The sequence below is a fragment of the Protopterus annectens genome, chromosome 3.part1 (assembly GCF_019279795.1).
Source record: "Protopterus annectens isolate FY-2018-M chromosome 3.part1, PAN1.0, whole genome shotgun sequence".
In the NCBI taxonomy this organism is placed as follows: Eukaryota; Metazoa; Chordata; order Ceratodontiformes; family Protopteridae; genus Protopterus; species Protopterus annectens.
Window position 1 is genome coordinate 1,582,842,995 of NC_056732.1, and position 26,006 is coordinate 1,582,869,000.

At 43.1% G+C, this 26,006-nt stretch overlaps 1 protein-coding gene across 1 annotated transcript in view; it reads right to left on the reverse strand.

Annotated features, from left to right (window-relative positions):
- Nucleotides 1–26,006, reverse strand: part of LOC122797814 — a 2,009,088-nt gene that overhangs the window by 396,533 nt on the left and 1,586,549 nt on the right. The window contains exon 17 of the mRNA XM_044066337.1: nt 21,960–22,085. Within this exon, the coding sequence (XP_043922272.1) occupies nt 21,960–22,085 (126 nt within the window). The remainder of the gene's footprint in view (nt 1–21,959; nt 22,086–26,006) is intronic.

Sequence of the window (26,006 nt, forward strand, 5' to 3'; positions counted from 1 at the left end):
GTAGCAGAGTTGGATCTTAGGTCAGATCAGATACTCATCACTTGAGGAACAAATGAAAAGGATGACAAACAAATGAAAAGGATGGCATCAGATATACAGATTAACTTTACTGAGCGAGCACTTAAGGTCTAGAACCAAAATAATGTACTGCTACAATCATTTCCTCCATCAGGAAACCTGAAGGTGGTGTCCCTTAACGATGTCTGTTAAACTCCATAGGGAATGAATAAGCCAAACTCTTCCTTCTGGAACTGGAATCAGAAGAAATGTACAGAACAGACTCCTTTTAGGTGTGTGACAGAAGATGGGTGGGGGTTTGCTTAAGAAAGAGGGCTACAAGGGCTTGGTTATTAGCTCTATGCCAACTTGTGACGTACTCTTCTGTGATTCCTCTAAACACACCAAGACGGCAGCAGGGGTTAATGACAAATGAGCCGCCGCTACAGGGCCTACCCTATTCAAGGGCGGCACAATCACAAAGACTTATTCTGGAAAACTAATCAAACACCTTACAAGCTTGTCTACCAAAAGTCAGAATTTCTGAGCACCTTTGGGATGAGGTCATATGCCGGGACACACAGGATGAGAGGAAGGTGCCCAGACTTTGTTATGCTGGCTGGAGGTACGTCTATCCTTAGCGGGATATCCAAACTGTTACTAATATTGTAACAGTGATTCAAAGGAGGACATTTTCTGATGATTCAGTCATTTCAAGAGGAGCTGGCACCAACCCAAATGTGCAGGTGTATTTCATGGAAGTTGGGAAAAATCATCCAGGGCAAGAAATAGTCCACTGTACGCCTGCAAATGTGTCATAAGCACAAGCACAGACTAAATTCTATAAATATTCTAAGCTGGAGAAGCTTGAGGCAGAATTTTATTGGGAAAGGAAAGTACACCGCTGCTGTGAGACTGATGCAGTCAGAAGAATCTTATGCTCTCCACCAGCTGTTTCTTGAACTGTTATTTTTGTGACCACTCAACCTTGTGGGTTTTCCTATGTTGAAGACCAGACACTACAGGGCTAATACAGTCACAGGCCGCCCTTAGACAAAGACCTTTAGCCTCTTTCTCGGTAAAGCTTACCTTAAAATTCTGGTTACTGCTTGTCAGAGTCTTTAATCATGCAGTGTTTGCAGGAAGACATCTGATATTCTTTCCCCAAAAAAGACAAGGAACTATGAATGGAAATCTGATGCACACATTACAGCACTTTTCCAGGAATGAAAATGTAGGCAAGCTAAACTGGTACAAAACCAGTAATGCCGATTACAACTTAGAATATTTCCTAAAAAAATAGTTCTCAAACAGGGTACTTGGTGTTCTGGAAGAAACCAGACAGACAAGAGACTAAACTGAACACTTCTTCATGGCGAAATGATCCTGGTTGTCTGCAGTAGATGAAGCTCTGACCATAACCCAAGTTCATACATCAGTTGATGTACTGGAATAACTGGGTAAGGGAGGGTTGAAGTGTGCAGCTAATGCTGGCTCAGCCATGATGAGGGAGGAGGGGGTGGTTTCATCTGGGCTACTGCCACCACCCAAGTGTAATTTCCAGAAAGTAAATTGATTGAGATGTAAAATCATGCTGTGGCAAGAAATGTATTCAGAATACAAAGATTAGCTTAGTGAAACACTGCAAAAAAAAAAAAAAAAAAAAAAAAAAAAAAAAGTCCGACTACAAGGCTAACTTCACATCTAAAAGTACAACCCAGCTTAGGTGGTAACCTCTGGAATATTCTTTCCAATCACAACTCGCAAGTTGCAACTTAAAACTGTATAATTCAATAATTCTTTCTTTCATCACAACAATGACATATCAGATTGTTACATTACTAAAGATGGTGTCCATGATCTCATGCTGTAACACAGCAATTTTTCTTCACACAACGAAACGCCATTTATCCAGAATTTGCAATAAAAGCAAGGTCACAACATGATGATAGACTTTTCTTCTCTTTAAAATATGTATTTGGGTTATACATGCTGCTGCAGGATATTAATTAGTCATTTGTGGCCACCTCAACAAATGACTTAAGTCTGCTCTTAAGAAAACTTTACATTTTACCTTCTCTCGCCTCTTTGCCTTCACAGTTACCATTTTACCAGTTGTCCCTTGCTCTGCTGAAAACTTATTTGGATTCCCTTCTCTACTACCTATTCTAGTAGTCCATTCCATGTTTCGATAACCTTTTTTGCAATGCACTTCTGGAGAACCTAGGAGTAGTTCAGGATGACCCCTTCATATCAACTTTACATGACCTGACCTTGTACACCAAATTTATACTTCGCAATCATGTTCAAGATTAACTTGCACATCTGAAATTTCCACATTCAGCATATACATGCACATACATTCACACTTGAGGTAAATTAACCTTTCTACACTTTTACTACTACAGGTCCATGAATTTTACTTCTGTGCTACTCAGTGAGACAGTTTTAGATTTTGTATACTATTGTACTCAGAGAAGTGCCAACCTGTCAAATGTACAGTTGTGCCAAATCTGTTGGAAATGAAAAAAAAATAAATAAACTTGCTGGAGTGCAATTATAAAAGATGTTTGAACAACTTTATCAATAATGTAGCACAATTAGGTATACCTGGGAATTAAGCATGTGGATGTACAAGATTTCTGCCCAGCTTCTAAAGATCCATAGCACCCTTTTGTTTAACATATAAAGCAGTGTTGTGCACTGTCATAGACACCCGCAATATGCAGTTGTAGCGTGATGCCTGAACAATTCTCAAAGAGCACAAATGTAGCCTAGCTTATTATAAATAGTGTCTGAAATAATTCTACTAGTTGCTTAAATGGCACCAAAAAGACAAGACTGAAGAGGTGAGCTTGGTGATCCCAAAGTGGGGATGGCAGCCCTCATTAGCATGAGGGTGGAAGCATGCTTGTGCATGAGGAGGGTGTAGGGATATCCTTGTAGTAGCAGGGGTGCTCAAACTAGCCAGAGATACAGATGAGATTAGGGCCTGAAAATAAATGTCCTCGTAACAGGGATAAACCACCACAGCTACCTAGATGATGTCCTCTTCTGTTAGTGCTTTGTTCCACACAAAGGATGCAAAGTACAAGGGAAAGAATGGGCTCACAAATGATAGTGAAAGGCACGTCTTGAAAGCACAAAGGCAAATGGCACACAGTAAAAATGAAATTAATGGTGCTGGCATTCCCTTCCTTTATGCTACACATTTATTTGAAGTCGGTTAGGGAGAAGATATGCTAACTAGGACATCCAAGAGCAACTCTGAAGGTTTTTTATATAAAGTACAGTTGCGTAAAATCTTACTACAACAGTAGAAGTCCTTCTCTTCACTGCTACAGTATTCTTCACTGTAGTCTACTGCCAACAATAGCCCAATGTCTGGCCAGTGCACCGCATGTCACATTTATGCTCCCTGTTCAGCACGTAGGGTAGATGACGTATGGATATATTTACCCAGAAATGAAATGTCCCAGTACAGAACAGTCACCCCAGGACAGAAGAGGCTATATGCACATCCAGAAGTAGAAAATGCAGATGGAAAAGGGAAACTCTAAGCCAGGAGGGAAACCAAAACAAACCCAAAAGAAAAAGGGGGCTGTAGGTAGAAGACGAGGGAGCGAATACTTCAACAGTTAAGAGAAGAACATCTACTGTTATGGTAAGATTTTACACAACTGTACTATGTCCTTCTATAGAACTGTTGCAATATTCTTCACTGTACGGAGAGTACAAAAAGTTCAAGAAAAATGACTAGCAGGAGGAAGGCCCCCACAAAGCTCATGCAGAACTGTTTTAGCAGAATCTGCTCTGGCCCTAGAAACCATACCACATTTATAATGCTTAGTAATGGCATGCACTGAAGACAAAGTAGAAGCTTCAAGGATGCAATTGATGTCTAACCCCTTGAAGAAAGCACCAGAAGAGGCAACAGCCATAGTGCAGTGAGCTCTAACAGAAGGCAAACAGACGTATGCCATGAAAAAAATAAGATGAGGAGGATACCCAGGAGATGGTGATTTACTTAGAAAACAGCCAAACCCAGCATCCTGGGATGAAAAGACACAAAAAGCTGGGCAGACTGACAAATGGCCTTAGTTTTATCCAAATAATACCAGAGCTGTCTGTGCAAATACAAGGTATATAGGATCCTCTCACTCGCAAACTGAGAAGGAAGTTGTACTGCAATTCATTAACCACCTTGAGCATAAATGTGGGATTAGTACGAAGGGACACCCTGTCCTTCTGAAAAAACGAGAGAGGGATGGCCACAATGACCTGAAGCTCAGAACCCTCTGAGCAAAAGTAAGAGAAAGCAATAAGAGTGTCTTTCAGGCACAATGTTCCAGAGAAGCTGAAGCTGCAGGCTCAAAAGGAGCCTGGGTCAATTTTTCTAAAATAAAATAAAATTCCCAAGGAGGAGGAGGAGGAACAGGCTTCTTTGGGGAGGGGGCTAAGATGCAGGACAACTTTAAGAAACTGTTTGACCTCAAAGCAAGAAGCCAAAGGAGGACTCAAGGGCAGACAGGCAGAAATAGCTGACAAAAAGGCCATTACAGAAACACAGGCTAAGCCACAAGAATAACTGTCGGAAGTTTCAAATAAAAATTTGTGTTCATTAATGCAACACATTTGTGAAAGTAAAACTTTGATCTGTTTGGAAAAAACAAACATCTGAAGTGCAAAAATAAACAAAACTTAGAGATTTTTGAAAAGTATAAAAAATATATGGACACGGGAGAGAGGCTTGACATGGTGCAATATCTATGAAAAGTTGAAAGCCAAATTAATCAATATAAAAAAGGCAGCCCCACAGATATTCAAAGAGAAATACAGGCAAAGACCTCCAGATATGGAAAACTTCACAATAAAAAAATATCACAAACAGGGAAAGTAGAAAAGAAGATTAGTAAAGCAGAAGTTAAAAAAATAGAACTTGAAGTTATGGAATGCCTGCAAAGTGAAGGATATGGTGTAGAAGATCTAACACAGGTTACATCACAGCATGATGGAACAATTCTCCAAAGTAAGGAGAAACAGGAAGATCAGGAGACATCTGAAGAAGAAATATGGCCATGGGAAAGAAAGATTTAAAATGGTGTAATATTTATGCAAAGGGGAAAGCAAAACTAATAAATACAAAGAGCAGCACCAAAGATATTTGAAGAGAAATACAGGCAAAGGAATCCAGACATGGAAAACTTTACAATTCAGAAAATAAGAAAGAGGAAAAGTACAAGAGAGGATCAGCAATGGAGAAGTTACAGAAATAGGAACTGAGGTTATGTGATACCTGCAAAGTGAAGGAGTCAGTGTAGAAAAATCTAACTCAGAAAACACCACAGCAGGATAGAGCAATGGGCATCCAGATTAAGGAGAAACCATTGGAACGGGAAGCAACAGTTCAGTTACCATATGGTGATATTTTGGAGGGGTCTATATCATATGAACGTATCGCACAAATTGTGAATGCTCATATCATCGAACATACTGGACCTCGCAGCACCCCACTAAATATACATTCCAACTCAGAGATCACACTACAGTAAGGAAAGGGCAAATATCCCATTCTTCACTGTACTGTGATCTTAGAAAAAGCACTTTGAGGTCCTGTACGTTCGATATTATGAGCGTTCGCAATTTGTGCAATTAGCTCATATGATATAGACCCACTTTGGAGCTTTTTACAGGAAACCAGCATAAATATTCACTTGAGGCTGGACAGCAAGGGAAGAAACCGGAAACTGTGGCAACTCTGATGCAGTTATTGTTGAGGAGTGACAGGCCAGTAAGTTCCCATATGACAGAGCAACAGATGATGCAAGAAGAAACTGAAGAAAATGTGTTACAGGAAGATGCAGTAGAACTTTCTATAGAATGTCAGCAGGAAATGGAGAAAAAAAATGTGCTCTCTCTCAGTTTAGAAGAAAATGAGCCAAGAAAAGAGTTACTTGATGTAATAGAGACATATATACTAAGATCAATAAAATAAATAGTGTGCAGAAGGTCATTAAAACCAGAAAAGTTAAAAGTTTGATAAAACAAATGAACACAGTAATTAGGAGTGTATATAGAAATCCATGTGATATAACAAAAGTAAACGGGACAAATTACTGTGCAGCTAAATTTATAACAGATAAAATTCTACCACAAAAACACATGGTAGTAAGAGAAAACAAGGGGAGAAATCAAATACCATCATGGATTAAAGAGAGAAAATTATAAAGACAAGTGTTACTGTTAGAAGAGTACAGAAGAGGGAATAGAAGAACAAAAATACTCAAAGATAGACATTATAAAAACAATATGCAGTATTATAACGGATCATGATTGATCATGCACTATAGCAAATAATAAACTAAAACTACCAGGCAGAAAAACGTAGAAGATACATTGATAGATATAAAGCAAAAGTACAAAATAAGCGACTTATTGCTGACCCAAAAAAGTTTTAGAGAGAATTGGGAAACTAGCTAAAAGGAACTGAAATACCACCAAAAAAAAGAAGAAATAGATACATTTTGGAGAAGTATCTATGAAGATTCTGCGGAACACAACAAAGATGCTAAATGGATAGAAGTGAGAGAGAAAGAAAAAGAAGTTTAAAGGTACAGGATATGAAATCGGATGAAGTAACAGCTAGAGAGACTGAAACAAAGAAAAGCCTCTAATTGGAAAACCCCACGACCAGATGCAGTACCCAACTTCTGGTCGAAAATATTAACATTGTTGCATGAATATTTAGCCATGAGTAGGAATTATTTATATGCACACCCCGAACAGACACCAGCCTGGTTAACAGCAGGAAAAACAATGCTCCTACTTAAGAGTGAACTTGCAAGCTACCATAACAATTCTAGGCCAATAACTTGCCTTCTGATGACATATAAACTATACACCGGAATTAATGCCGACAGAGTTTATAGTCATTTAGAAGAAAATTCAATTATGGCAATAGAACAAAAGGGCAATAAAAGAAAGTCATATGGAAGAAATGATAATTTGTTGTTGAATAAAGTCATAGTGGAGAACTGTAAAAAGGTGAAGAATCTGATTATGACATGGATTAACTACAAAAAAGCATTTGACAGTATCCCACATTCATGGATAAAACCACATTCATGGATAAAAGACTGTCTAAAAATGTATTAAGCTACACCCTATACTGATCAACTACATCACAGTGACCATGAAACAGTGGTAAAACACTGCCATTAAGTCATGATAAAAGACAAATTATTCCAGAGATAAAAAATCAAAGGGGGATATTCCTGGGTGACTCCCTGCCACCGCTGCTATTCTGTCTTGCCCTTAACCCATTAAGCTGTCTACTTAACAGATTAGGCCATGGCTATAATTTGGCACCTAGAAAACAACAAAGTGTAAAGACTTGCCTTCTCTGTGTTGATGATTTAAAACTGTATAGCTCATCAGATGAGGAACTGAAAAGCACAACTGCAAGTACTCAAAACTTTTTCAGATGATACAAGAATGTCATTTGGTCTTGATAAATGTGCAAAAGCAACCTTTAAAGAAGAAATGCTGCAGCACCAATAAAACATTGGTTTGAGACAAGAAAGTGATGTAATAGAACTTGAGCAAGACTGAGTGTACAAATATCTGTGAACTGATGAAAGATCAACAATAAAACATGAACAAATGCAAATAGAACTCAGTAAGGAATGTTTTAGAAGACTTGCATTAATCCTGAATACAGCGTTGACATCTAGGAACAAAATTCAAGCTATAAACCAATTTGCTATTCCTGTCCTAACAAACTTTTGGAGTGACTGCCCCCAAAAGGTGTTGGATAGTTTAGACAGGAAAACAAAACAGATGCTTCATGCTCATCAAATGATTTATAAAAATTGGTGCATACCAAGATTATATATTCCCCGTTCCAAAGGAGGTATGGCCCTCCTTGAAAGTGATTACATGTAGAGATCTGCAATCGTGGGACTGACCTCACAAAACCCAAACATAGTGGAAGTTTTGAAATACGAGGAGAATAAATCTAAGATGACTTCCCTTCTTAGTCTGGCAGAAGCATATCGGCTTCAAGCGTGAATGGAAATCAAACCAGTAGTAGATGAAAATCAGGCAGCAACCAAATGTGCAAAAAAAACAAAAGAAAAAATACAAGGTGAAGCATCAGATGAGAAGGCAAGAAATGTGGAAAATGAATAAACATAATTGCAAGTATAGAAAACTCCTCGAAGAACCTCATGCTGATCCAAGATTGAACACAGGAATGGTTAAGGAGAAGCAAATTCAAACCAAAGAATGAAAGGTTAATATTGGCAGCCCAAGACAGTGGGCTACGTACACGCTGGTTTACAAAGCCCACTGAACATGTGGGAGAAACAGAAAAGTGTAGGTGTTGTAAAACAGAATTGGAAACAGTTGCACACTTTGTTGCTGGCTGTGCTATGGCAGGACTGCATACTGAAAGGCATAATAATGTGGCAAGACTGTTACAATGGGGATTGTGCAAACATTAGCATAATGAATTAGATGAAAAACACTGGAAACATGAGCCAGAAAGCATCATACAAAATGAAGTCAAAATCACATGGGATCACCCATTACCCAACAGTTCAAAAGACAGACGGGAGAAAACGAGATATAGTGGTCCATGAAAAGAAGACAAAAGTAGCACTGATCATTGAAATCGCTACACCCAGCGACTACAGTGTCTTGCGTACAGACACAAAGTCAAAGTATCAGGATTTACAGGCAGAAACAAGAGCAATGTGGAAGAAAGATACCAGACAGTTCCAACAGTAGTAGAAGCAAAGTACAGTTTTGTACCTACCATAAATGTAGATATTAGAGTGCTAATACAGCTGCAGTCATAACAGATGGGTTATCCTGCCGTCAGGCGGGTCCTCGGTCGGCCGAATTCCAAAGTCTAGGTCCGGCGTCGGTTGTCATCGCTTCTTCCCTGACGTCAGTGCGGCAGGGGTATAAAAGAACCAGCAGACGCCATCTTCAGTTTTTCTTGCCCCAGATGTCAGGTGCCCCCAGAAGGAAGGCAAAACAAACTTATGTAATAATGCAATATAAAATAATCAAAAAACAGTAGTTTAGAAGCAAATACACCATAAAAGAATACCCCAATCAGGTTGTATGAGAAGGTGTTTGTCATAAGGCCTGTCCCAAGAGGGGATGGAGGGAGGGAAACCTGGACTGCAGCTGTATTAGCACTCGAACATCTGCATTTATGGTAGGTACAAAACTGTACTATGTTCATCGTGCATACAGCTGCAGTCATAACAGATGGGTAGAATCCCAAAGCTAAAAAGGGGTGGCAGGCACTAAGTGGAACTAGGAGGAGCAAGGATGCCCTGCAAGACTGCTGTGGCAAAGCCCGCTCTAGATTTAGAGTAAAGTGGAAGGTGATAGTGCTTGGAGAAAGTGTGCACAGAACTCCAAGTGGCTGCTTCCAAAATGTCCTTGGTAGGAACCCCCCTGAGGAAAGCTGCAGAGGTAGCTGTGGCCCTTGTGGAGTGGGATCTGATGCTTGAAGGCACAGTTTTTCCATGAAATGAGTAACAAAAGCATATGCAGTGGGCTATCCATTTTGAGATGGTCTGTTTGGAGATAGCCTTTCCTTGAGCACCTGTAGCATAGGACACAAAGAGTTGCTCGGATTTTCTGAATGGCTTTGTCCTGTCCAAATAATAACGAAGTTGTCTGTGAATGTCCAAGGAATGTAGTAGTCTTTCCCCTTTGTTTTGTGGGTTAGGGTAAAAGGTAGGTAAAGTGGATAGTCTGATTCAAGGCTACACTGGATACTACCTTTGGCATAAAGGAAGGGTTGGTTCGTAAGGAAACCCTGTCCTGATGGAAAATGATGAAAGGTTGCACAGCCATGAGGGCCTGTAGTTCCGAAACCCTGCGTGCTGAGGTGATAGCCATAAGGAAGGCTGTTTTCCATGTCAAACACTGCAGTTCTGTTGAAGCAGCTGGCTCAAATGGAGGCAGGGTCAGTTTTTCCAAAATGAAGTTGAGGTCCCAAGCAGGTACTGGTGGTTTCCTTGGGGTTTTTATATTCTTAGCCCCTCTGAGGAACTGGAAGAGAGAATAAAGGAGGATTTGTGTTGTATTGTGCAGAAATGGCTGAAGCATGGATCTTGACGGAGGAGAAGGAAAGTCCACTGTTTAACATCTCAGCTAGGTACTGTAAAATTCGAGGTAAATTTATTACCTAAGGATTCTGGCCCTTTTTCTGATTCCAGGCACAAAACCGTTTCCATTTGGCAGAGTAGGCTTTTCTAGTAGAAGGTCTTCTGGCCTCCAAGATGACATCCTGCACCTCCTTGGAGAGGAGGGTCTGTTGGGAAATCAAGGGATTCTCCATGCGGCTATATTGAGGGTTTTCAGCTGACTGTGAAGAGTTTTGAAGTTGTGCTGGGAAAACAGATGAGGCACTAGAGGCAGGATCCATGGCGGGGAATGCGTCAGGCTCTTCAGGAGTGGATACCAGTGTTGTCTTGGCCAGCCTGGAGCAATGAGAATCATGTTTGGCGCCTCTGTTCTGGCTTTTAATAGAACTTTGGGCAGCAGAGGAAGAGGTGGAAAAGCATAGACTGTCAATGCTGTCCAATTGAAAGAAAGTGCGTCCACTTTCCAGGACTGTGGATGATAGGTCCTTGAGCAAAATTTTTTCAGTTGGTAATTTCTGTGGGTAGCAAAGAGATCTATCTGGCTGTCCCCATGCCCGAGTTATCTTTGCAAAAACTTGAGGATGCAACTTCCATTCGTGTGAATCTGTCATATTTCTGTTTAGGCTGTCTGCCAGTGTGTTTTCCTTCCCTGGCAGGAATTGTGCTTGAAGTTGTATTTGCAATTCCAGAGCCGTGTTCCAAAGGGACATGGCTAGTCTGCACAGGGGGGTATGAATGAGTTCCTCCCTGTTTGTTTATGTACCACATCACTGTGGTGTTGTCTGTCCTTATCAATAGCTGGCCTGGATGCAGTAGGTCTTTGAAGGCCATAATAGCATTTTGCACTGCTAGCATTTCCTTTTGACTGATGTGTAGGTGCTTCTCTTTTTGGGACCATTTTCCCTGAATGCACTGATCTGTCATGTGCGCCCCCCAGGCGTAGTCCGAGGCGTCTGTTGCGATGATTTGATTTGCTTGAGGTATGCAGAAGGGGAGACCTAGGTTTCTTTGGCATGCTTGAGCCCACCACAGAAATTCCTTTTGAAGACATGGAATGAGTGGTATAATTGTTTCCAAACTGTGGCTGTGTTGAGACCATAAGTTTTTTAGGTACCATTGAAGTTTCCTCATATGCAGCTTTGCACATGGGATCAGCAGGATGCAAGATGCCATGAATCCCAGAGCCTGCAGGACTTTCCTTGCAGTCAGCCTGGTGAAGGTTGCCATTTTGCTGAAGTATTGAGATAGTTGCCCTTGCTTCTCTGGCATGAGGTAGGCCATCTGGGTGTTTGTATTCAAGCTGGCACCCAGGAAAATTGTTTGAGAGGGTATTAGATTTGATTTCTTTTTGTTGACTGTGTATCCCAGAAAGTTCAACAGTTTTATTACAAACGCCAGGTGTTTCAGAAGTATGTGCTTGCTGTCCGCTTGGATCAGGCAGTCGTCCAGATATGGGTATATTTGTATCCCTTGAAGTCTGCAGAAGGCAATTACTGATGCCAGGCATTTCGTAAACACACTGGGCGCAGTAGATAAGCCAAAGGACAATGCAGAGAATTGATAATGGGTTGAACCTGCAAGAAATCTGAGGCATCTTCTGCAATCTTGTCAGATAGGGACATGCAGGTATGCCTCCTTGAGGTCCAGTGTTACCAGCCAAGACTCCTTGCCCAGCATGGGAAGAAGCTGCTGTAATGTGAGCATCTTGAATTTTGGTACGAGTAAAGATGTGTTTAGGATGGATAGGTCTAAAATAGGTCTCCAATCTTTGTCCTGCCTTGGTACCAGGAATAGTCTGGAATAAAAACCTTGACCTTGTTCTTTTGCAGGTACCTCTTGAATAGCTTTCATGTCCATGAGAGCTGAAATTTGTTTTTGTGCCTCTGCCCTTTGATTTTGTGGCAGGTTTGGCATGCCTCCCATTTTTGGAAGGGTGTGAAAGTGGAATCTGTAGCCTCTGTCTATAATGTCCAGGATCCATTTGTCTTTTTTGACAATATGCCAGTTTTTTTTTTTAAATAATGCCAGTTTTCCGCCTAAAGGTGCTGCCATTAAAGCTTTGCTTGGCATGCAAAGAGGAAAGTCATTGTGTCTGCTTTCTGAATGACTGTGATCTATCTTCTCCACCTCTTGAGGTAGGTGCTTGCCATTGTCTGGCTCTGATTGATCCTTGAGATTGCCCTCTACCCCTCGGGCGCCTGTATCTGCCTCTGAGGTCTGTCCGTGGCTGGAAAGGACCAATTTTTTGAAGGCCAATTTTTGCTGAAACGTGGAGGTTGTACCTGTAGCAAATCTTTCACTGTTTGCACTGATCTTGCCTTTTCCTCCATTTTCTTTAGTACCTCCTCAGCTTTAACACCAAACAATACATCTTTTTGAAGAGGTGCATCTAGTAATTTAGCTTTGACATGATCTGGTAAGGTTTGCTCTTTAAGCCAAGCATGTCTACGTATGACAGACCCTGTAACAGCAGCTCTACATGAAGCCTCTAAAGCGTCAAAAACACACTGCAAGGTATGTTTACCCACTTGCTCTGCACTATGCAACAAATCCTGCAACTCCTTTAAATCTAGTTGCTCAGGTTGTGTCATTTTGCTTTTCAACTGAGATAACAAAAACTGTTGATACTTTAACATATGGAACTGACAGTTTAATGCCCTCATGGTTAAAGTGGCCGAGGTGTACACCTTTTCCCCCCACCTTTCTAAAGCTCTGGAATCTCTCTCTTAAGGTAATGGGTTTTTAGCAGTACAGGCCTTAATTCCCTTGGGATCCTGTGAAATAGTTTCTGGGTCAGCAGCATGGCTTTTGTATAGGAACTGGTGAGAATCAGGAACCCCAGGAGCTGGAGGTAAAGAATCTGGGTTGAGGCTGGCTTCTGTGTACACATCATCTAATATATCCAAGACAGGAGGGATAGCCAGAGGCCTGTGCTGGGGAAGCAAGAGAAAATCCCTGAGCCTTTTCTTGGAATCTGAGTAATCTTGGCCTTCCCAGTGAAAGTGGTTCCCCTCAAGGTATGTAGGGTTTCCCCAAAAGAATAGTCCTCAGGGGGGGAGACCGAGGGAATGGACTCCTCAGCATCAGAGTCTTCAAAAGGGGAATATGAATATTCCTGGTCCTCAGAATGTTCTGAGGTAATAGAGGCTTGATCTGAGGAAGGGTAGTCTTCCTCCAATCTGGGCCTTTTGTCCGAGGGGGGTTGAGAACCCCTGATAAGAGTAATCAAATCCTCAGCCATTTTGAGCATCTGTTTTTTAAGCATGGGGCCTTGAGAGGGGGTCTGTGGTCCTTGTATTTTTAGTTTTCATGGCTGCTTTAGATTTTGTGAAAGCCTTAATGGAAAAAGAGGAAGGCCTGAAGACACCTTGAGAAGTGGCAGGCCTGTCTAAACTCGGAGTTTCCCCACCAAGAGTGGCGTCTGTATCTGTAGTCGGAATGGGGGCTGAGGAGCCTGCGACCTCGGGCACAGAAGACACCGGTAATGAAGCGTCATCGGTACTCAGGGGCTGCGTAGGCGCCTCGCTGAGAACCGGAGCACCGGTAGTCGGCTTTAGCGTGGTGTCGGTAGAAGTCGCGGACCTCGTATGTCGGTCCTTACCTTTGCGTCTTTTACTCAAAACTGGAGTCGGAGTATCCGACGACATAATGTAATTATATTTTTTACCAAAATAGTGGTGGGCGAACTCCGCCCGACGCTTAATAGTGCTTTTGTTGAATCTAGCACAAAGACGGCAGGCCAAAACGTCGTGGTCTGGGCCTAAGCAAGGAATACAGAAAGAATGGAAATCCTTATGCGGTATTTGCTTCCCACATGACATGTGATTATTAACTTTGTCTGACATCGGTCTGAGGCAAGAAAAGTTTCCCCAACGGGGTACTTAGTTTTCAAGAAGACTTCGGCTGAAATATTTTCGTAAATCTCAGGAGCTGGCCGACCGGCACTTGCGAACTACTACTGCTTCGGGCACCGCACGGCAAGAAAGACTGAAGACTGCGTCGGCTGGTTCTTTTATACCCCTGCCGCACTGACGTCAGGGAAGAAGCGATGACAACCGACGCCGGACCTAGACTTTGGAATTCGGCCGACCGAGGACCCGCCTGACGGCAGGATAACCCATCTGTTATGACTGCAGATGTATGCACGATGAACATCGGGTCTTACAAAAAAAAAATTGACCAAAAGTATTTAGATACGTTACCAATACATGCAACTCCGTACGAATTACAGGAGGAGTCATTATGGGGCACAATGGAGGTGCTGCGAAGAGCACTTCTGGCTGACATCAATGATTTAAACATTACTCATTTCATGAACTTTAATTGTACTTTGACTTAGGAATAGGGTCCATTCCTGTCATGGTATGAGAAACCCAAATGATTTGCAGAAATTAAAGAGCAACTCATGCAAATAGGACAGAACCAGTGGGATTCCCCACTGAAAAAGGGTCCTGGTTATGGGTAAGGCACCACACAATCTCTTCCATTTGGACATAAGACCTTCTGGTTGAAGGTTTTCTAACCTTGTGTAAACCCTGAGCACATCCTCAGAAAAAAGGTATCTAAACAGGATAAAAACCCTATCATCCACAGTATCAGCTGAAGAGGGGATAAGATAGGGTGGATGAGTGACCCTTATCCTGTGCGAGAAGGTACAAGTTAGGTTACTTGTGGTAACTGCCCATGGCCAGATGCACTAAGAAGGAGAACCAGTGCTGTCTTGGACAAAAGGGAGTCACTAGTAAGATTTCTGGGGAGTCCAGCTGAATCTTCTGTAGGATTCTTGGAAGCAAGGGAACAGAGGGAAGGCAGAGAGAAACATTCCCTTCCAAGGAAAAGAAAGGGCATCTGTCTTCCACACTAGACGGCATGGCACTCTGGAAAATAAGAGTGTTAATGGTCTGTTCAGAGAAGCGGCAAAAAGATCTACCCAAAGAATATTCCACTGATGGACTGTGTCTAGAAAAACGTTTCAGAGAAGCATCCATTCATGAGCCTGTGTTTTGGAACTGCTCAAGGACTCTGTCACTTAAACTGCATACTGAAGGAATTTACACTGCCTGAAGAGTTACTGTAAACAGACCCAGATGAGCCAACCTGGAGCAAAGGCAAGACTTTACCCCCCCCCCCCCCACCGCTTCTTGACATACATCACTGTGGTGGTGTTCATATAAACCTTAAGAGGGCCTGCAGAAAGCATGGGATGAAAAGCCTGAAGGACCAGAATCAGAGCTTTCATCTCTTTGATGTTGATATGGTCTGACTTCTGATTGGGGGGGAGAGGGGGCAAAGACCTTGAACTTTCATATAATCACAGAAGTCCCCTCCCCATGTGTGGAGCATTGGTGAACAGTCGTTGACAGACGCTGAAAGAGAATGCCTGGGTTAAGGGGAAAGTTGCTGAATCCACCACTTGAATTCCCGCTTTAGACAAGAAAGAGGAGGCAGTGGGTGGGAACCCTGAAGTCAAACTGACTGACTTGAGGTACCACTGATGCTTTCGCATGTGCAGTCTGGCAAGAGGGAGCACTGGAATATAACAGTGTAAATCACAGTGCTCTAAGAAACTCTCTGGCTGAACAGCAGGCAGAGGAACAGCAGAATGAAGAGAGCTGCCAAGGACAGAACTTTTGGAGGTGGAAGAAAAGCCAGCATTGGCACTGTCTGAATTCTACAACCCAGGCACACGACCCTTAATGGGTGTCAGGATAGACCTATGAAAGTAAGCAGTGAACCCCAGACTTTGGAAGGGAGAGATGGTAAATTCCAGATACTGTAACAGGCAACTGGGAGAAGATGCCTGAAGCAAAAGGTCATCTAGACAAAGAAAGGAAAATAGGGCCTTGGAGCTTGCAAAAGGCAATCACATGAGCTGGGCATTTTGTGAAAAAGAACAGCTGTGTAAAATCTTTCAACCATAGATGTCCTTCTCTTCCATGTTGCAGTATTCATTACAGTAGGGATATGGTTGCCTGCAGCGCTGTACATCCAGCCAGTATACCAAAGTATTTTCTGGTGGCAGGCAAGCCATCATTTCCCTTGTCAGAATCTGGCATCCTAGAAACACCTGATCCTGACAGGGTGTCAGGGAGGATTTTTTGTGATATGTGGTAAACTCCAGACCTGTAAGGAGGGAGATGGTGAGGTGCAGGTGTTGCAAGGCCATGGAACTTGAAGCCTGGAAAAGGACGTCGTCTAGATAGGGAAAAAGCTGTACTCCCTTTGTCGTTGCGAAAGCCATGACTGGGGCCAGACATTTTGTAAATACCTTTGGGGCCGTAGAAAGACCAAAGGGGAAAGCACAAAACTGATAGTGTGCAGAATCCACTGAGAAGCGGAGGTACTTTTTGAATAGTGGATGGATAGGGATGTACAGGTAGGCCTCCTTTATGTCCAAGGACACTAGGAATGCCTGAGGCAGAATGAGTTGAAAAAGGGTAGGGGGAGAGAGAGCATCTTGAAGGTGGGGCCTCAGAGGAAGGTGTTGAAGTGGGATAAGTCTAGGACGGGCCTCCAGGGACCTTCCTTTCGGGAAACCAGGAAAATTCTTGAGTAAAATCACTTTTCTCTTGCAGAGGATGGGACCACTTGAATGGTTCCGTGAGCCAGGAGTTCCTGCAGGATTGAAGGGAAAAGTGGGATTTGGTCTCTGGGCAGGGAAGGGATGCCTTTGGGAGAGGGTCTGGCCTCCCAGGTCATGAAGTATCCCTGTTTTACAACAGATAGGACCCAAGAGTCCTGGGTAACCTGCTTCCAAGTGGGAAGAAAGTGGGAGAGGCACATGGAAAGAGGGGCGTCTGTGTGGAGGGCCTGGTAGTTAAAGACTATCAGGCTATCACTGAAAGGACAGTTTAGAGGGCAGAGAAGAGGACAGAGACCTGTTAGAGTGCTGCTTCATGTGGTCCTTTCTAGGTTTAGTTTGCATTCTCCGAGTTGAGGACCTAACAAAAGAAGTTTTAGCTAGGTAGTTTCTCTGAAAACGTGGAACTGGGGAGACAAAGATATGTCACAATTCCTACAGTTCCTTGCCTTAGGTCTGGAGGGTTTTAAAGCGTTCAAAAGCAGCTGTCCCAAGCAGGTTTTTTTTATCCACGGGAACATCTAGGAGCTTGGCTTTGATGTCATCTGGGAGGGGCAGCAATCTTAACTAGGAGTACCTCCTGATGAAAGACCCAGAGGCGGCAGCCCTTGCAGATGATTCTACAGCGTCACAGCTGCACCTGGAGTGTTTGGACACTTGTGTGCAGGAGTTCAAGAGAGGAAATCTTGGCTTTAGCAGGAGAGTCAGGGAGCTCTCCCAGTTGCTTGACCACAACTTCCAAGACAGCCAAGGAACAGCTGGTCATGTGCATCTGGTAGTTGATTGCTCCTACTGCTAGGGTGGCAGAAGTATAAACTTTTTTTCCCCAGAGGTTCCATCATTCAGCTCTCTTTATCAGAGGGCAGTAGAGGTGGATGGTAGTAACTTTGAAGTTTTGTCGGTGGTCACAGAAATAATGGCAGGGTCTGCAGAAGGAGCTTTAAGCAGGAAGGTTGCCTGCTCAGGCACCTTAGAGAATCTGTCTGGACTCTTGGGTGCTGGGGGCTGTGAGTCAGGGTTTTCTGAAGCAGCTACGAAGGCACCCAGAAAAGCAGGGCTCAGGAGGCACAGCAGAAGGGTGGGGAGACTAGTTGCAGGAGTTCATAGTATCTCTTTTGGGTCTAAGTGACCCGACTGTTGTCCCATTTGAAGAAGTTTAGCATTTTGGTGATGGTCTCACCAAAAGTGAAGTCCTCACCAGTAGAGTCAGTGCCGTTGGACTCCTCCTCTGGTCAAGCATATCTCAAAGGAGAAGCGAACTAAGAACAGTAGGTTAGGGATTCAACGTCCGAATAATCCACTTCTGCGAAAGAGATATCAAGTGCAGGCCCCTTAGCGGTAGAGGGTATAGGGGCCTGTGCAGGCGTTGGGCTCTGACGCAAGGTCAGAAAGGCAATGAGCAGGCCTTCGGGTGAAGGCGTGCCAATGCAGAGGCTGTTCGACAGGTGAAGCAGGCTGAAAAATATGTTGGTTTTCTACTTCCTCTTCTTATGGGTGTCGGGGGGGGGGGGGGGGGATTCAGAAATGCAGTAAAGGGTTGGAGGGCCAGCACTCCACCACATCAGAGACTATGTCCTCATGTACTACGATTTGGGAGACATTTTGTACTGTGTGTGGCATTAATACTGTTTTACTGCTTTATTAAAGGAGTCAGTTTCAAGTGTGGTGCCCTTCATCATAATCCAGACATTTTGGTTATTTAGTTATTTTTCTGGACTATACTCCTGTTTGACGATTTGAGACACCACACGGACCCTTTGATATAATGAGCCTTCATTCCCCCTCAGCGTCCAAATCGGGTGCCTAAGATTCCCTCCAAGCCTTCCGCCGAAGGAAGGGCCGAGGACTACGGCTCAGATTCCAGGCTTTCAGCTGGCCTCAACAGCAACGGGTGGAGTGGAGGGAGCAGTCTCTGTTTGGGCCTACTCTTCTTGGTCTTCTTGAGTGGGGGGCTCGTCCGAGGGTTCCGACGTCGGGTCCCATCCTGGAAGCTAGATGTTTGAGTGTCTGATTTTCAAGGTATAGTTTTAAGGTTGCGAGACGGCTTCTGAGGGTCTTCGGGATAAAGGCCCGACAAATACCACAGGTGGTATGGTCATGTTCATGGCCTACAGACAATAGGCGAAGCTCATGAGAATCCTTGTGTGGAATATGCCTTCCACACCTACACTTGCCCTTCCTACCTGACATGTAACCCAAAACAGTAACAAGTAACAAATGGAACACACCAAAGGGGCACTTAACTGAAGTTGGATGAAGAAACACTTCAACCGGCAAGGCGATGACTGGAGCTGGCAGTCACACAGGTGGCAGTGAAGGTTTGAAGAGGTACATGCTGATGTCCACTTTATACCAGACGTCTGTTTACGACAAACGTCCAAAAGAGGCACAGGAAATCACGCACACCCTAGTGGTAGCATTTAACGTTTGTATAACTGCTAGACGTGCAGGAGTTCACCAGAGACAAACTCCCTGATATCATGAATACAGTAGCATATGAATAGAAGGACATCTCTAGGTAACCAAAAAAGAACAAGACCAAAAAAAAAAAAAAAAAAAAAAAAAAAAGAAATATCCCAAACAGGGCATTTACCTGAGGACTAGGTATTCTGCACAGCAAAAGGTGTTCAGACCAGTAGCAAATAACTTCTGGGTAACTGCGTCCATATATCACCTTAATGCCTTATGCACTGAATGGAGCAAACATGTGACGTACAGCACATACAAGATTTGAAGGCTTTGGTATATTGGCTGGACATTGGGCTACCCTTGGCAGTAGACACCTACAGTAAAGAATACTGCAACAGTGACACAGAAAGACATCTTCAGATACAGCATTCAGCAAAATCCTTTGAGCAAAGAATAGTGGAGACCCTTACAATGAAGCCTGGGTGCCCTCCACTACATGTTTTACAGCCTATTCACGTTTACTCTTTTGATATTAAGTTGCAAGTACTCTGGCGATCTGCTATGCATGTTGCACAGTTATGGGACCCAAAAGTGTTTTTAGGGGAGTTTTTCACAAAAAGGAAGACAATCTGGTGGTTGCCCCTGCCATAAACAAACTCTACAACAGAAGGAAGAAACTGTTGCAAAACAGTAAAATCCCATGAGTGGAGGAGCTCCCTGGTCAGCCTCACTAAGAAGCTGAGATCCCTTATAAGACCCTCCAAAGCTAGCTACGAAAACAAAATTGCCACGGATTCTAGAGACAACCACAAAGCATTCTATAGCTATGTCAAGAATCTCAATTGCAACACCCAGATCTGCTCTGAGTAACAGCATAATGGCATGAAAATTACAGAAACAACTGATATTACCAACATCCTGGCAGATAGGTTCAGTGCTAACTTTACTCCCTCTCACACCCTAAAGGGCCCATACCTATACAGGAAGAATGCAGAGTCCTTGTAATTACAACTATGCAGGTAAAAGCTGCACTCTCTAAAGCCAAAAAAAAAAAAAAAAAAAAAACATCCATAGGAATGGACAACATCCCAGGCTGCATTTTACATGAACTTCAAAACGAACTGGCTCCCCACCTAAGCACCATGTTCAATGTTCAATCATAGCCTCACGTAAGGCTTTGTACCCACGGAATGGCACACAGCAACAGTTATCCCACTCAACAAAGGGGGAGCCACCACTGATCCCGGGAACTATCGCCCTAGTAGCCTGATCTGTAAGGCCATGGACCGTATTTCACCATGGAACTCAAATAAAGACATTGGTAACCTCCAAACTCTAGACCCCACCCAGTTCGGGTTTATGCAAGGCAGACCATGCCTCTTGAACCTAACCAACTTCTTTGAGGCAGTCACCAAAGACGTAGACGAGGGTAAGGTGGTTCACACAGCCTATCTTGACCTCACCAAGACTTTCGACACCATCCCCCATTCTGGAATTATAGCTAAACTCACTAAAAACTAGGTATAAATCCCTACGTCACAAGACAGGTTGCCAAATGGCTCACTGACAGAACCCATACTGTAAAAGTTGCAGACACCAAATCTGACTTCAAACCAGTGACAAGTGGAGTACCGCAGGGTTCAGTCCTGGGAACTCTCCTGTTCAGTATCAACTTCTCTGAAGTACAGGCTAACACAGAAAGCCATTGGCTAATGAAGTTCACAGAAGACTGCAAACTAGGAGCCATAGTAGAGTCCCCAAATGATGTGGACATCCTACAGAAGGGCCTCACTGAGACAGATGCCTGGTATCAGAGCCATGGCCTCAAGCTCAATGCCCAAAAGTGCATTGTCATCTCCTTTGGTAAAAACTCTGTACCCATGAACTACCATATAGGCAGCAGTCTACTTAACGCCGAATGTGTGATGAGATGTTGGGACCCAGGTGGACAGTAGTCTCTCCTTTGATAATCACATCACCACAGTAGTCAGGAAATCCTTCTACATGGCACACCACTTCACAAAAGTGTTCTCATCCAGGAAAAAAGAGGTCACTGTTCCCCTCTACTCAACACTCAGACCCATTATAGAGTACAACGCCCCTTATGGAATGTACCTCACAAGACATCTGCAGCAGCTGGAAAAACCACATAAGTACCTCACAAAGAGCATTACTGGCCTCAAACAGATGCCCTACACTTACCATCTGAAAAAACTCCAGCTTTACTCCGTAGCATATCACCTACTCCAAGGTGATCTCTGCCTAACATATAAAGCTACATCAAACCCAGAGCTGTTGAACATGCTACACTTAAAGAAATCCCAAACTCTTTGAGCTACACGTTCTAGGGACCTAATCCTTGTCACCACAACAAACAGGACATGCTGGAGGGATAGATTCCTGTCCCAGAGACTTCCCGTACTCTGGAACAAGCTACCCATCTAGGTCAAGCAAAGTTCCTCATTAGCACTCCAAGAAATATCTTAAGTGGATGGGAAAAATAGGAACTGCACTCCTGGGATCACTTCTATGGCTCTGCTCGGCAGGGACACAGAAAAATAACTTTCTTGGGTGGTGTAAGACAGAGAACCTTGTTGGCTAGGTTTACTTAGGCCCTTGGGCTGATAGCCTAGTACCTACCTATGAACCTATAAAGCAATATAATTTGAATCATACAGAAAAAGAAGCTTCATGCAACTTGCACACACGGAAAACTCTACAAGCAGAAATAAAGTAGCACATATGGTAACTTGTAAGATTCTACTCACCTGCACAAGAAAAAAACTGAAGACGCAGCTTACCTTTAGACGATTACTGCCAAGGCTATATCCATCCATTTTCTTAATTGCTTTGCAAACGCTGATGATATCGGTGAACAAGAGAATGGCATACTGTGCAACTCCTCTAACCACAATAACATCAACATCCTGTAAGCAAAGTTTGAGAAAAAAAAAAATAAAAAATTCGGAAAAGTGAAACAAGCATATGAGGATGTGTGCTTCACTGCAGCAAGAGAGAGAAAAAGCTAACTTTCTAAATGAAATTTAAAAACTTTTTTAAACAAAAGTATGGATTATTAAACTATTCCCATAACACTATGGCATACAATTACACAGTCACATTTAGCTTCTGATTTTATCAGCTTAAGGACCTCTACTCCTATAATCACTACTGTGTATAAATGTGCAATCAGCAAAGTTTGACTTACTGGCTCAAATTACCAAACTCCTTAAAGAAAAACTGCTACTTACCTGTCAGGTGTTTTCAAACAAGGCACTCTGAAATAGATGCTAAGTACAGCTCAGAGATGCTCACAAACTGTGCCTAAATAAATCAAAAGGTGCTTTAACAAGGTATTAGTTTAAGGGTGTGCAGACTTCTGCAACCAGCTTATTGTACATTTCTTTTATTTGTATATTTTTTCACCTAACAGATTTGTTTTTCAACTGAATTGTACAAGTTGTAGGTTACATTAATGGTGGGAAAAGTTTTGAAATGATTTACTGTGGTCTCTTTTTATATCACAAAAACCTGGCATTTTAACAGGGGTTGGTAAACTTTTCATATCCACTGTTAAAAATATATGAAGATGATCACCAAAGGAACACTGCAGCACTAAATCTAGAAAATTTATTGAAAAAAGTTAAGCGCTTTCGACAAAATCACAAGACTTCATCAGAACAAGAACTTACAAAAAAATGCCATATTTAAATACCCTAACCCTTACGAAGCAAACATCATTTCCTGTAAAATAATTAAGCAGTTTAAAAAGACAGTAACACAATCACAGTAACTGCACACTACAACACCCCAATTGCTACCAACCAACCACATAGACATTAATGTGCCATGTACTGATGTACGATTTAAAACACAGATCTTGAATAAAATCACATAAAAAAGCTGATTTTACTTTTAATACAGAACTAATGGATAACTTGAGCTCTAAATATTCAAGGAAGTCGTCAGGCCCCCCTCGTGGACCAAGGTCTACTTGTTCAAGTACAAAAAAATTTAAAATAAAGTGTCGGGTGTACCTTTATATGCTTAAATAAAGCATTGGTTTCTTTACTTTTTAGTATATCATAGTTGTGTTGATAGATTCTTTGAGGGCTCTGATTGTCTTCCCCACATAGTACCCCTCACATACCATACAGGTTGCAATATATACCACTCCCTTGGTGTAACTAATACATCCTATTAGTAGTAATTTTACCATAGTTCCTGACTCTAATGGAATCAGTGTCCAATATGTAGGGGCATTGTCCACACCTCCAACACTTAAAAGTTCCACCTAGGCCTGCCTTTAACTTTTTCCTCTCCACCAGGCCTTTCAAGGAGGTGCCCTTTTTGTAAACCACAAGAGGTTTTTCTCCCAGCCTTTTGTTGATCTTCTCATCCTAACAGAAAATGGTCCAAAAATCATAAATGATGCTTCTAATGTTAGAAAAATCCTTAGTGAAGGGCAGGACACATGCCCTAGTAAAACTGTCAGTTTTGACCAAACCAGAGGTTCTCTTCAAACCTTCAGGATTCTCCAAGAGTGTAGAATAAATACCCAAGCTCTTTTTGATTTTACTTCTTCAGCTATATCATTGGCAAAGTTAAAAGGGTAACCTCTTTTCTGCAACATTCCCATTAAGACAATACATTCTTTAACAAAATCGTCCTGGTCAGACACCATTCTGGCCAATCTCACGTATTGACCCTTGACAAGGGATTTTTTCTGATGCAGAGGGTGGCAACTCTCAAAATGCAACAAAGAGTTAGAATAGGTAGGTTTTCTATAAAGGTGCGAAGTCATGCTTTCATGTAGTACAGTGATTGTGTGTGTGGTGGATGGAGGGTGTGTGTGGTGGATGGAGGGTGTGTGTGGTGGATGGTGGTGTATGTGTGTGTGTGTGGTGGGTGGGTGGGGGTGTTTGTGGTGGATGGTGGGTGGGTGGGGGTGTGTGTGTGTGGTGGATGGTGTGTGTGTGTGGTGGATGGTGGGTGGGTGGGGGTGTGTGTGGTGGATGGTGGGTGGGGGTGTGTGTGTGGTGGATGGTGGGTGGGTGGGGGTGCGTGTGGTGGATGGGTGTGTGTGGTGGATGGTGTGTGTGGTGGATGGTGGGTGGGTGGGTGGGGGTGTGTGTGGTGGATGGTGGGTGGGTGTGTGTGGTGGGTGGGTGTGTGTGGTGGGTGGGTGTGTGTGGTGGGTGGGTGTGTGTGGTGGATGGTGGGTGGGTGGGGGTGTGTGGTGGATGGTGGGGGTGTGTGGTGGGGGTGTGTGGTGGATGGTGTGTGTGTGTGTGTGTGTGGTGGATGGTGGGTGTGTGTGTGTGTGTGGTGGAGGGTGGGTGTGTGTGTGTGTGGTGGATGGTGGGTGTGTGTGTGTGTGGTGGATGGTGGGTGTGTGTGTGTGTGTGGTGGATGGTGGGTGTGTGTGTGTGTGTGTGGTGGATGGTGGGTGTGTGTGTGTGTGTGGTGGATGGTGGGTGTGTGTGTGTGTGTGTGTGTGTGTGTGTGTGTGTGTGTGTGTGTGTGTGTGTGTGTAGTAAAACCACGAAATTCAAAACTTCCGCTATTCGAGCTTTTGAATTTCGCGGCTATTACTTTTTGTCGTTTTGTGGATTAGACTTCTTGGGCTCGAGATACTGAAATCCGAAATTTCAGTATTTCAAGCTTCTAAAGAGAATCCACACACACATGTATACACACACACACACACACACACACATATATATATATATATATATATATATATATATATATATCTAGATATATATCTATATATATAAAAAACAGCATGTACCCAAATGCATGGATCTCGCAATACCCAATAGAACCAAGACATTCTCCTTAAAAAAAAAAAAAAAGGGCCAATCTGGTGGTCCTCTGCCATAAAATATCTCTACAACAGGAGGAAACTGATGCGGAATAAGGCGAAGTCCCAAGACTGGAAAACCTCCCTTATCAGCCTCAACAAAAGATTGAGATTAATCATCAAATCCTCTAAAGCTAGCAATGAAAACAGAATTGCAGCAGATAGTAAATACAACCACAAGGCCTTCTATAGTTACGCAAAGAATCTCCAAGGCAATACCCAGATTTGCTCTGAGCTACTGCACAACGGTACCTCCTATACTGAGCCAACAGATATTGCCAATATACTGGCCGACAGATTCAGTGCTGACTATACCCCCCCACCCCACAAAGGGCCCATCACAAAACTAGTAGATTACCAGGCATCCAGAATTACTACTGCACAGGTTAAAACAGAAATGCCCAAGGCCAAGAATACAGCATCTATGGGACCTGACAATATCCCTGGCTGTGTTCTCCATGACCTCCAGAGTGAACCGGCATCTCACCTGTGTGCCCTGATCAATCAGCCTCACCTATGGCTTTGTCCCTACTAAATGGTGCATTGCTACAGTCATCCTGCTCCACAAAGAAGGAGCAACTACAAACACTGGGAATTATCTCTCAATTAGCCTGACGAGTCTGATAGGCAAAGCTATGGAACGCATCATCATGGACCTAATAAAAAAGGATATAGGGAATCTCCAAACTCTGGATCCTACATAGTTTGGTTTTGTGAAGGGTGGGTCATGCCTGCTCAACTTGGTCAACTTCTTTGAGTCAGTCACCAGAGCTGTGGATAAAGGCAAGGGGGTTCATACAGCCTACCTTGATCTGGCCAAGGATTTTGATACCATTCGCCACTCAGGCATCAGAGAAAAACTCACTAAGCTAAGCATCAACCCCTATTATCACTAGGTGGCTTGCAAACTGGCTCACAGATAGAACCCACAGTGTGAAAGTAGCAGACTCCAAGTCAGACTGCTGACCAATCACGAGTGGAG